The sequence below is a fragment of the Pelophylax lessonae genome, assembly GCF_965119305.1.
Source record: "Pelophylax lessonae genome assembly, chromosome: 4".
Taxonomy (NCBI): Eukaryota; Metazoa; Chordata; class Amphibia; order Anura; family Ranidae; genus Pelophylax; species Pelophylax lessonae.
In genome coordinates, this window is record NC_138771.1 from 631,981,109 (window position 1) to 631,994,549 (window position 13,441).

The 13,441-nt window shown below is 42.3% G+C and overlaps 1 protein-coding gene across 1 annotated transcript in view; it reads right to left on the bottom strand.

Annotated features, from left to right (window-relative positions):
- Positions 1-8,003: 8,003 nt before the first annotated feature.
- LOC309552865 (uncharacterized protein) overlaps positions 8,004-13,441 on the bottom strand; it is a gene marked incomplete at both ends in the record, with an annotated part of 89,370 nt that continues 83,932 nt past the window's right edge. The window contains one exon of the mRNA XM_082253776.1: positions 8,004-8,032. Coding sequence (XP_082109902.1) covers positions 8,004-8,032 — 29 coding nt within the window. The remainder of the gene's footprint in view (positions 8,033-13,441) is intronic.

Below are 13,441 nucleotides of genomic sequence, written 5' to 3' on the forward strand. Positions count from 1 at the left end.
ACATACAGTGCCTTGCGAAAGTATTCGGCCCCCTTGAACTTTTCGACCTTTTGCCACATTTCAGGCTTCAAACATAAAGATATAAAACTGTAATTTTTTGTGAAGAATCAACAACAAGTGGGACACAATCATGAAGTGGAACGAAGGGGGCGTGACCGGAAGTCGTGGGAGACGGACGCTCTGGAAGGGAGCTCCGACGAAAACAAAATAAAATCCACATCCATCCACCTTTAAAAGACTCCCAATCGTCTCCAACATTAAGAGGGACATCCCCCGGGACCCGCTGCACGAACCGGGACAACGTTGAAAAAAAAAAAGATCGTTCTACCCGCAATCCGAATTTGAGGCCTACTAGACGGCCGAAGCCACGGTCTTTCCTGCGGGAGACCGCGACCGGACACCCGGCATACCGGTAAGCGGCGGTGAACTTTTTTAAAGGGGATAAGCAAGTACAACCCTCTACACCCTGGCTGAAATACCCTGACCTCCCCCAGAACATAGAGGCGCAACTTACATACCTGGGCAGCAAAGCACTGACTGCCATATTGCCCCCACGTGCAGTCTGTATCAAATCACAGCACTTCCAACATTTCCACCAGGACACAGAAAAAGAACACAGCCTGCAAAACTTACATCAGAATATACCCTTAAACCCCTGCAAATAACTAATTCCTAAACTACGAACTTTAAAACTCAGATGGCTGCCTAAACTGCATTCTCGGGTGCAAAAGGGTTACACATTTATTCTACACAGGGCAGCACAAATATTAACATGGGCAAATCTGACCGCAGCTCTTCTGCAACACGCTCCAGATCCCCCCACGGTGGTATATCACAACCAAATCACAATATTTCAGACCTGTTTAAAGCTCAATCAAGAGATATGGAAGCTGCAGCTCCACCTGCTGGTGAAACAAAGCAACCAGACTCACATAGCACAGGTCCTTCATATGCACAAGTTCTTTCTTCAACTCCCCCAGTAACTACACGCACAGCCCCCAGCTTAGAAGATCTAAAGGCAGTTGCTGGAGACATCAAAGATTCCTTATATGCAGCTATTGTTGATCTTAAAAGAGACATTCAATTGCAAAATATTCAATATTGCAAACAGGATGGATGCAGTAGAAGAATCCACGGCACGCCATGACACTTCCATTCAGGAGATGAGACAAAACCCTGATACGCATACCCAATATTCACAGGCACCTTGAGGATCTAGACAATAGAGGCAGACACCATAACATAAGAGTGCGAGGCATGCCGGAATCAGTGGAACCAAGTGCACTACGTCATGTTGTCACTGCCCTATTCAATGATCTCCTAGAAAGGCCACATGATACCTTAATCGAAATAGAGTGTATACACAGAGCCCTTCACCCAAGAGAGACATAATATGCTGTATTGAAAAACTTCAGAACCAAAGAAGAAATTCTCTTCAAAGCCCGCCAAAGAAACCGAATCCTCCATCAAGGTTCAGAAATGAAATTGTTTCAAGACCTTTCACCGATCACTCTGCAACAACGGAAAAATTTGAAGCCCCTACTTGATCTTCTTAGGGAAAGGGAAATTCCCTATGAATGGTGATTCCCCTTTTGCTTGGTCGCGGGGACTCCAGGCCGCACAGCATCATTAACCTGCTTAGCGGTAACCCCGAGCGTGACTCGGGGTAAATTTTTCCTGCTATTATCGGTATCCCTGAGTCACGCTCGGGGTGGATGTGCACAGCGAGCAGCGGTGTCTCTTACCTTCTCCTGGCGATCCAGCGATGATCTCCCCATTGCTGTGAACGCCAGCCGAGATCCCCGCCGATTGTCTGTCGGTATGAGGACTTCTTGGTTCCGTTCTCTGCAGCAGCAATGCTGCATGGGAGCGGAACTAGGGAGGGAAATTCAAATGTTGCACCAACACAAACATATAAAAAGGAGGTGATACAGTGTAATCTGAGAGGATTACACTGTATCACTTTGGTAAAAGACACAGTGCCCTTTCAGTTCCCCTTGCCATTGTCATTTGTGACAAATAAAATAATTTGAAAATGGCATCAAAAAAGCGCTGTCCTACATATGCGCTTTTGGATGAGATGAGCGACTGCGACAGCGACATGGAGCTGCTCGCAGAACAGAGTGACAGTGAGTCGTGGGGAGATTTGTCATCTGACTCTGACACCGACACAGATCCAGAAAGTGACGCAGATGATTCCGCACCTGACCTAAGTGATGTGCGCACTTGGTGCCCTCTAAACAGCGATGCGGACCAGGCAGCGCCCCCGAGATTCCGATTCACTGGATCTCCTGGGATGAAGGTTGATGTGGAGAGTGACAACCCTCTGGCGTACCTGAAGTTATTTCTAACTGAGGAGGTAATTCTAAAAATAGTCACTGAAACCAACCGCTACCATGAGCAGCAATCCGCTACGCTGAGTGCCATATTTTCCCGATCCAGAAAATGGGAACCGGTCAGTAAAGAGGACATCTGGAAGTTTCTGGGACTCATCATCCTTCAGGGGGTGGTGGGGAAACCGCTCCAGAAATGGTATTGGACCACCAATAAGATACTGGCCACTCCATTTTTTGGCACAGTGATGTCCGAATACCGTTTTTCACTGATCATGAAAAATTAGCATTTCGCCAACAACGAAGAGTTTGATGATGCCACGCATCCTGCGCCCAAACTCAAAAAAATCTGGGAGGTGTGCCAAATGATTGTCACCAACTTCCAGCGGACCTATGTGCCAGACAGGGATGTCAGTGTGGACCAAAGTCTGATGGCCTACAAGGGACGCCTGAGCTGGATACAATTTATTGCATCCAAAAGAGCGCGGTTCGGGATCAAATTTTATATGCTCTGTGAGTCGTCCACAGGATATATATGGAATGCTATAATTTACACCGGGAAAGGTACAAAGTTCAATCCCAAGTACAGCGGCTATGGGATGGCCACATCCTCTGTCCTTTCACTGCTGGACCCACTGCTGAACCAGGGATATTGCGTGACAACGCACAATTTTTACACCTCTCCGGAACTTTATGAGGTTTTGCTCCTAAACAAAACAGATGGGTATGGTACTGTTAGGCCAAACCGGCGTGACATGCCATCAATATTTAGCAGGAAAAAGCTAAAAAAAGGAGAGATGATTGCCTTTCAAAAGGGTAAAATGATGGCAATGCGGTGTCGAGACAAAAAGGATGTGTGTCTCATGAGCACCGTGCACAACACCTCCACTGCCATGGTCCGCACAAAACACGGAACAGATTTGCTGAAGCCGCAAGTCATGATCGACTATAATCACACGATGGGAGGTGTCGACCGAGCCGATCAGGCAATGACATTTTACCCGGCGATGCGGAAGCAACAAAAAAAGTACTACAAAAAGATTTTCAGGCATCTCCTTGAACAGTGCCTTTGGAATGCCTATATCTTTTACAAAGCAAACAGTACCATACCGCTGGTTCATTCTGACTTTATCTGGAAGGTGGCTGAGCAGATTTTCGTCAACCACCCGACGCCATCAGTATCTGCTAACAGACCCGGATGATGCGCTGTTGACATTGGCAATCCAGAACGCTTGACAGGCCGTCATTTTGTGGACTTTGTACCGCCTACACCAAGAAAGTTAGCGCCTACCAGGATGTGCGTCGTTTGCTGTTCTAAGAAGGATGGCAATGGAAGAAAAGTCCGAAAGGAAACAAGGTACTATTGTCCTGATTGCAACGTCGGACTTTGTCTAGTTCCATGCTTCAAACTGTTTCACACTCAGGATGTGTATTGAATTTCTTTGTTTGACAAATTTCATTATTTTTCATTGCAATATTGAATAAAATTATATTATTGATTAGATTATAATTCATGTGTTTGTGTTTCAAATTTATCACATCTGGGATGTCTACTAGAGTCTTGTTTTGGTAAGTTTTAAGTCAGTAATCACTAAGAATTGTAGGCCTTTAATACATAACGCCAAATTTCCATGAAAAAAATTGTACCTCTTTTGGTACATAATTCCTGACATAATCATACCGCCAGGGAGGTTAAAAGCGCCAGAAGATCTGCACTCTTTTTGTGACACCCTCCGCATCCCTATGATTGAACTGCCCGAATGGTATGCGGATCTCCGTCTTCCACAGACACCAGGAATGGAACCAATGGATATGTCTCAACATAGGGGACACTCTGAACCCAGAAGCCGTAGACTAAGTTACCATGCATCTCCTCCTCCAGCCAACAGACGCTCACCTGGCAGAGATAGTGTCCCATCCTCTCCCGCTCATTGAAAAGCACGCCACGAATGAAGTCCTGATGATAAATACCAAATAATGTCCTAAAGGGAATCTCTTCAACAATAAATCAGCCAACTGGAGTCGCTACTCCAGAATTGAAATCGCATGAGGTCATCCACACTAGACCAGATGTCTTTGTTCTCTATCCTTTCCCACTACTTAATACAACCTCTTCCGAATACAATGGTACAGAATTGAACAAGACTTTACAAAATTTTGAATACTGCTCGAGTGGCCTGATGATTTAAGCACTTTCTTCTCCTCTCCCAACTGTTTCTGGGATACTACTCAGATTTGAAATGAACACTCAGCAAAATGTTCTCTTGTCTAAGGTAAACTTGAAACACTGGAACACTTTTTCATGCAAAATTCCACCTTTTTGTTTCCCCCCCCCTCTTTTTTTTTTTTTTACGCATATTGTGTGCCAGCTCAAAAACTTGGAGATGATCCCCTCTTGCTTGAAAAAGCTTCCACACAGATGCAAAACTTCTCCTTTTGTACCAATCGCTAACATACACCATGCGATAAGAAAAACATTTTCTTTTTTTTTTTCTTGTGTTGGTGTTCTCGCTCCAGTGCACCTCACGGTGTAGTTTTGGACTTTTATTGAAAGATATATTTTGTTAAAACCTTTCTATTATCATACACGTTGTCAAGTTTTGAGAATAATGTCCTATCCGACACAGGTTTAACCCTCTAATGTTCGAATTATCACAAAGTATAAATATCTCTTTTTTAGACAAAGTCTGACAGTTCATCAACAACAGTTTCCTGATTACCCTGCTTTTTGTCGATCCTAGGATCATAAGGTAAATGTGAACAACTTATCCTGCTTATGTTATCTACAAATAACCCAGAAACAGTACATAAAGGCCGCTAATATCCTTATACATATCTATAATGTCTTTTAAAACACTAGTCCATTTGTGTCCTCTCACATTACAGCATACATTCTCACATCCCTGTACCTCTAAAACACTGTGTACCTTACCTTCGTACGCCCAGATAATACTTAGTTATTTAAGACCCTCCTTTCGTTATCATGAGCAAACCCGAATGCATCCGAGTCCATACCCATAAGTACTCCTACCTTCCCTTTCACGGGCCACCCTCTCCAATTTCGATCACACTCCAAAACAACACTTGATCCCCCCAGGTGTTGAACCACTCTGACAAACTTTTCCCGCCTAAACCTAGTGGATTAGCAGGATCTAATCTTCAGTCGGATATTTACTCCTATCCCACTCATCCCTCAACCCATTTACTCAAACCTATCTTCTTTCCCTACCCCCCTCCTATACTCGGCCCCATTTGTTTCTTTTCACCTGCTAATTACCCTCTCTTCTCCTCTCCTTTTACCCTTCTGTACACTCACCCCACCCTTTTTTTTTTTTTTCTTTTTTCTTTTTTTTTCTCTCGATCACTAGCCACAAATGATTTCTAGTCATTCTCCGAGCGCCCTAGCGTAACTTAAATTTGTTTCTCTAAACATAAAGGGACTCAATATCCCAGAAAAAAGGTCAAAACTCCTAGCTTACATGAAAAAACTCCATACAGACATCATCTATCTCCAAGAAACACACTTTCGCACAAACAACATTCCCAAACTATAAAACCATGACTACCCTACAGCATATCATGCTACAAACGAGGAATCTAAAACTAAAGGAGTATCTATTCTTATTTCTAAAAACACCCCCCTGATAATCACCAACTCCCTCACAGATATTAAAGGGCGATATTTATTCCTTAAAGGCACTTTATGGGGGAAACCTATTACTCTAGCAAACATTTATAGTCCAAATTCCGCCCAAATAAGTTTCTTCAATGATATTCTTACAGCACTAACGATATTTCACGAAGGAATTTTAATCCTTGGTGGTGACTTTAACATGGCACTAAGTCCCTTGGAAGACACCTCCACAGGAACCTCCTCCTTACCATATCGAGCATTACATAAAGTCAAATTGCAGCTACAACAACTTCTCCTCCATGATTCTTGGCGTGTCATGCACCCAAGAGAAAAAGATTACACTTTTTACTCGTCTCCACACAACAGATATTCCAGACTAGACTATTTCTGGATAACCCAAAAAGACTTACATTTACTTAAAGCGACCTCAATAGAACCCATGTTCTTGTCTGACCATAACCCTATTACACTCTCCCTGGAATTCCCTGACCAACCTCGCCCCCTCAAAACCTGGAGGCTTGACACCTCTCTTCTTACAGATACACATAACGTGCAAACGCTAACAGACCAACTATCTGACTTTTTTCAACTCAATGACACTCCCGATGTGTCGACTCTCACGCAGTGGGAAGCACACAAGTGCTTTATAAGAGGTTCCATGATTGCCATGGCAGCTGCCAGGAATACATTTAAACAACAGGAAATGAATACACTCCTCAACAAAATCAAAAAATTGGAAAGCTTACACAAACGCTCTCAACTCCAAAGCACATTAGCTGATTTAACAATGACACGAACCCTCCTACTGGAAACACTTGGAAAAAATACAAAACGTAAATACATACTATCGCAAAAGCTCTTTTATGAAATGGGAAATAAATGTGGCAAGATGCTAGCTAATGCTCTTAAAGACAAAAAGGCTGCTTTAACTGTCAGAGAGTTAAAGACACCAAAAGGGGAATCTTTAATTAAAAATGAAGACATTGCTAACCACCTAGCAGAATTTTACTCCAAGCTCTATAACCTGCCAGCAGAACACAACTTACCCAATGACAAAAGAACCCAATCGCAAATAATAGCAGAATTTGTAAGACAGTACACCCCCACACCTATATCTAAGTCCCAAGCCCACTCTCTGGAAGCCCCCATAACTCCCTTAGAATTTGCATCAGCTCTTAAAAGCATGAAACCAGGGAAAAGCCCGGGTCCTGATGGACTTCCAGTGGCCTATTACAAATCTTTCACAGACCTACTATGCCAACCATTTCAAAAAGCCTTCAACCCGCTATCGACTCAACAACTACCCAAAACTGACATATTGGAGACGCACATAACAGTTATCCCCAAACCCGGAAAGGATCCTTCCCAGGCTTCAAGCTACAGACCCATCTCATTGCTTAATGTTGATATTAAAATTTATGCTAAGATCTTAGCCAACCGTCTTCTACCCATTCTCCCTAACATCATCCTTAATGATCAAGTAGGGTTTGTCCCAGGTAGGGAAGCGAGGGACAATACCCAAAAAGCTATCAATATTCATCACTTGCTGACCAAATCGAGCCAGAAGGGGATGTTTCTTTCTTTGGATGCCGAGAAGGCATTTGACAGTCTAGAATGGAACTATCTTGATGCAGTCTTAAAAGCCCTGGGCCTGGGTGAGCGATTCATTAATTTTGTAATGGCATTATACAGTAAACCCAGGGCTAGGGTGAAAACTAATGGATTCCTGTCAAACACCTTCTTTATTAACAATGGCACACGCCAGGGCTGTCCTTAATCCCCGATCCTATTTGTTCTTACACTTGAACCACTGCTCAATCGTATTCGTGCAAATGAAAATATCAAAGGAGTACAAATAGCACAGCGCCACTACAAAATAGCCGCATTTGCGGACGATATTTTGCTTTTCTTTAAAACTCCTAACACCTCCATTCCTAACCTGTTAGCTGACTTACGCCTTTTCCAATACATGTCACATTTTAAAATTAATTTTGATAAATCTAACGCCCTCAACATAACCTTAACCTCTGACCAAGTCATGCACTGCAAACATAACTTCCCTTTCCTGTGGAAACGAAAAGCAATTACATACTTAGGCATACGTCTCCCCACCAGACTTAAAGACCTTTTTCAACTGAACTATATTCCTATACTCAAACTTATTACCAAAGACTTGAAGAGATGGATGAACCCCTCCTTTTCTTGGTTTGGCTGAGCGGCCATCTTAAAAATGAATGTCCTTTCTCGCCTCCTCTATCTCCTGCAGACAGCTCCTATAAAACTTCCACAAACCTTCCTACAATCCTACAGACGCATATGTTCCACTTTCCTGTGGAATAGACTCAGACCCGGAATTAGCTTGCACCACCAAAACATAAAGGCGGCATAGCACTGCCCGACCTACAACGCTATTATTGGGCTTGCCAATTAACCCGAATAGCGGACTGGAATATTCATAGAGATTCAAAAGATTGGGTAAAACTAGAAGAATCAATGTCAATGTCTTCAACTCCCCTGAAACTCACACCCTGGTTGCGCAAAACACACATTCCCAAACATGTTCTTGACCACCCACTCATTGGCCCAACAATTCAAAGCTTTCAAATATCCTGTACCAAATTCAATATATCAAAAACACCGGGCCCCGTGTCCCCCATCTATAACAATCCGGATTTCCCTCCAGGTTTAGAAGGGGAATTCCTTACGTCAGACACTACAAATAAGGACTTAAGAATACACCAAGTTCTACACTCAGGTAAATTAATGTCATCTACCCACATTCAGGCCAAATAGAAACATACCAATTTAAACTGGTGGTCATATATGCAACTCCAACATTTTGTTTCTGCAATTGCTCGTGAAACAAACCTAAATTGCCCGCTAACCCTTTTCGGACAATTATGTTCACTCACCACGCCTCAAAGACATGTCATATCTACAATCTACAACATACTATGGGAAAATTTTGAACCTGATTCGGGAAAAGCACAACCAAAATGGATAAAAGATTTATTACTGTACACACAAAAGCTCACAAAATGTGTCTATTCAAGAGAATTCCTACAAAATACTCTCCCGATGGTACAGAACTCCCGCACTTCTTCATAAGTTTAATGCAGACATATCTGATAAATGTTGGAGATGCAAACAGGCCACTGGTACTCTTTTACATATCTTTTGGGACTGTCCTCTTATACAACCCTTCTGGTCCTCCATACATGATCAAATAAAGCAAATTACAACCCTCAATCTGGAATACCAACCAGCCCAATATCTCCTCCATTGTTCTTCTTCCCCAACACGTTCACATGCAAAATCCCTCGCAGTAACATTAATCAATGCGGCCAAAATAGGCATCCCAGTACACTGGGGTACGACAAAGACACCATTCCTCCAATCTTGGATCAAATGTATTAACAAAATTGCTGAAATGGAACAATTGATAGCTGTAGCTAAAGATACTCATACCAAATACATTACCACTTGGGCCACTTGGTTACACTATCAATCTTCAACTGCATATCAGAAAGTGATGGGAAATCTGCCTTGAATCCCACCCTTTTTTTTAATATTTGTGTCATACTTTTATCTCCTTACCGTCAGACATTCTAACTCTAATACAGAGACCACGCACACAACGTGCCTTTAGTTTGCCAAGCTTCCTCTTATTGTCAAAACAGACGACTAGATGATAGTGAACATGACTTATAAGAGATTATATTATACGCCACAGTTCTCACTCTGGAAATAAATAATCCCCCCTCCTTTTTTTTTCTCTCCCATTCCCTCCTCCCTCTTCTCCTCCCTTCTTTCTCTCGATCCTTCTGCTCCCTCTAACTACTTCCATATATTACCTCTACACCTCTCCATTCTTTCACTGTCCCTTTCCCCTCCGCTGTACTTAACCATTCCACCTACTACCCCACCTCCCTCGTCACCTCATAACTGACTATAACATACTTTAACCCTTTGTATCTATGTGCAGGTCACATTGAGGTGAATATGCAACTGTTCGCAAATCGTACACTAACACATAGCACTCTTACCTCCAATTAAGGAGATTGTAATGAAACTTTGTTAATATGATAACCTACCAGAATACGGATACGTTTTTCACATTTCACTTCCTCAGAATTGCCTTGTCTTATGTTATCCGCCATGTTTGCTCTTTTCTTAGTCACGGCACGGGTTATTATAACCCAACTCTAACTCTAACTTAAAGACAATGTTCACCTTGTTGCAAAATAAGATTGTTCTAATCTAAATGTACAAGTTGCTTATAGTTACTGTGAACTCTGTTTTTCCATGTTCAATTTCTTAATAAAATTTATGGAAAAAAAATGAAGTGGAACAAAATTTGTTGGATATTTCAAACTTTGTTAACAAATAAAAAACTGAAAAATTGGGCGTGCAAAATTATTCAGAACCTTTACTTTCAGTGCAGCAAACTCTCTCCAGAAGTGCAGTGAGTATCTCTGAATGATCCAATGTTGACCTAAATGACTAATGATGATAAATAGAATCCACCTGTGTGTAATCAAGTCTCAGTATAAATGCACCTGCACTGTGATAGTCTGAGAGGTCCGTTTAAAGCGCAGAGAGCATCATGAAGAACAAGGAACACACCAGGCAGGTCCGAGATACTGTTGTGGAGAAGTTTAAAGCCGGATTTGGATACAAAAAGATTTCCCAAGCTTTAAACATCCCAAGGAGCACTGTGCAAGCGATAATATTGAAATGGAAGGAGTATCAGACCACTGCAAATCTACGAAGACCTGGCCATCCCTCTAAACATTCAGCTCATACAAGGAGAAGACTGATCAGAGATGCAGCCAAGAGGCCCATGATCACTCTGGATGAACTGCAGAGATCTACAGCTGAGGTGGGAGACTCTGTCCATAGGACAACAATCATTTGTATACTGCACAAATCTTTCCTTTATGGAAGAGTGGCAAGAAGAAAGCTATTTCTTAAAGATATCCATAAAAAGTGTAGTTTAAAGTTTGCCACAAGCCACCTGGGAGACACACCAAACATGTGGAAGAAGGTGCTCTGGTCAGATGAAACCAAAATCAAACTTTTTGGCAACAATGCAAAACGTTATGTTTGGCGTAAAAGCAACACAGCTCATCATCCTGAACACACCATCCCCACTGTCAAACATGGTGGTGGCAGCATCATGGTTTGGGCCTGCTTTTCTTCAGCAAGGACAGGGAAGATGGTTAAAATTGATGGGAAGATGGATGGAGCCAAATACAGGACCATTCTGGAAGAAAACCTGATGGAGTCTGCAAAAGACCTGAGACTGGGACGGAGATTTGTCTTCCAACAAGACAATGATCCAAAACATAAAGAAAAATCTACAATGGAATGGTTCACAAATAAACATATCCAGATGTTAGAATGGCCAAGTCAAAGTCCAGACCTGAATCCAATAGATAATCTGTGGAAAGAACTGAAAACTGCTGTTCACAAACGCTCTCCATCCAACCTCACTGAGCTTGAGCTATTTTGCAAGGAGGAATGGGCAAAAATTTCAGTCTCTCGAAGTGCAAAACTGATAGAGACATACCCCAAGCAACTTACAGCTGTAATCGCAGCAAAAGGTGGCGCTACAAAGTATTAACTTAAGGGGGCTGAATAATTTTGCACGCCCAATTTTTCAGTTTTTTATTTGTTAAAAAAGTTTGAAATATCCAACAAAATTTCGTTCCACTTCATGATTGTGTCCCACTTGTTGTTGATTCTTCACAAAAAATTACAGTTTTATATCTTTATGTTTGAAGCCTGAAATGTGGCAAAAGGTCGAAAAGTTCAAGGGGGCCGAATACTTTCGCAAGGCACTGTATGGTTGTTAGGCATTGTTATATCTGCCAGTCTTGAATTATTTTCCTAATATTGTAATAGTTTTGTATGTACAGCATGTTTTGTATAGTAAAAGCACATTTATACACTGCAGAGGTCTAAGCTTCCTTGATTATACTGCAAAGTAACCTTGCTAGATAGACGTAAGCAAAACACACGTACCCTCACACATCAGTAGATTATCTGTTCCTTTAAGTTTGACCGACACCAGGTTTGTTTATCACGGTGTGATCTGTGCATTTCTTCTACGTGTACATACAATATTGTGTTCACAATTATTACGTTCTGTTCTTTATCGTTATATCTGGTCATATTTTTTGTAACTTCTGCTTTACAGCTACAGGTTCCTAGCCTTAAAACCTTTATTGCTAAACTACCCTTCAGATACCCTTCTCTTTCAACTAGAGACATAAATATCATCAGGTCATATACCATTAGAGCAATCTTCCCAGATCCACATAAACTTCCCAATAGTAAAGATGGCCTTAAAAATCACTTCTTTGAATGTGAAAGGTTTAAACAGCCTGTTCAAGAGATCTATGTTATGGAGAGAAGCTCTCTCACAGAATTGTGATATTTTCTGTGCTCAGGAAACTCGCTTATCAATTCATAATCCCCCTAGGGTCTCCCACCACAAATTTCCCAATTGCTTCTTTGCCAAATCTGATAAAAAGAAAACTAAGGGTGTGATGATTGCAATTAAAGACACCATCACCTTCTCTCAAGAATATCTAGAATGCCACCTAAATGGTAGATATATTATTCTGGGTGCCATGATTAATCAGCAACCCCCTACATTAGTTTCAGTCTACTCTCTGAATACCAACCAGAAAAAAATTCCTACGTTCCCTTTTCAAACACATCTGCTCAGTGCAATTTGGCGATCTCATAGTGTGCGGTGACGGTAATGCGGTCCCCAACTCCACCATTAACCACTTGCCGACCGCCGCACGACTATTTACTGCGGCGGTCAGGCCCTCACAGGCAGAGCGACGTAGTACTACTTTGCTAGCCTGTGAGGGTCTAGGGAGCGAGCGCGCTCCCGCTCCCGAGTGGTAACGGACCCCCCCCGCGCGTGTGACTGGCGGACCCGATGTCCGCCGGTCCCTCGGCGATCGTCGGTGCAGAGGGAGAAAGGCAGGCGGCTGATGTAAACAAGCCGTCTGTCATTCTCCCCTGTGTATGAATGGTGATCATACGGTTCTACTATGTAGGACCGTTGATCACTGTTCATACACCTCAAGCCACAGCCAATCACAGTTAGAATCATGCCCCTAGGGACACACATAACCCCTCCCTCTCAAAAAAAAGTTAACCCCTTCACTGCCAGTGTAATTTTACAGTAACAGTGCATATGTATAGCACTGATTACTGTAGAAATGTCACTGGTAACCCCAAAAATGTCAAAAATGTCAGTCAAGGGTCCGATCTGTCCGCCGCAATGTCGCAGTACCGCAAAACAAATCGCAGATCGCCGCCATTACACGTTAAAAAAAAAACAACAAAAATGACAAAAATCTTACCCTTTGTTAGTAAACGCAATAACTTTTGCGCAAACCAATCAAAATACGCTTTTTGCGATTTTTTTTTTACCAAACATATGTAGCAT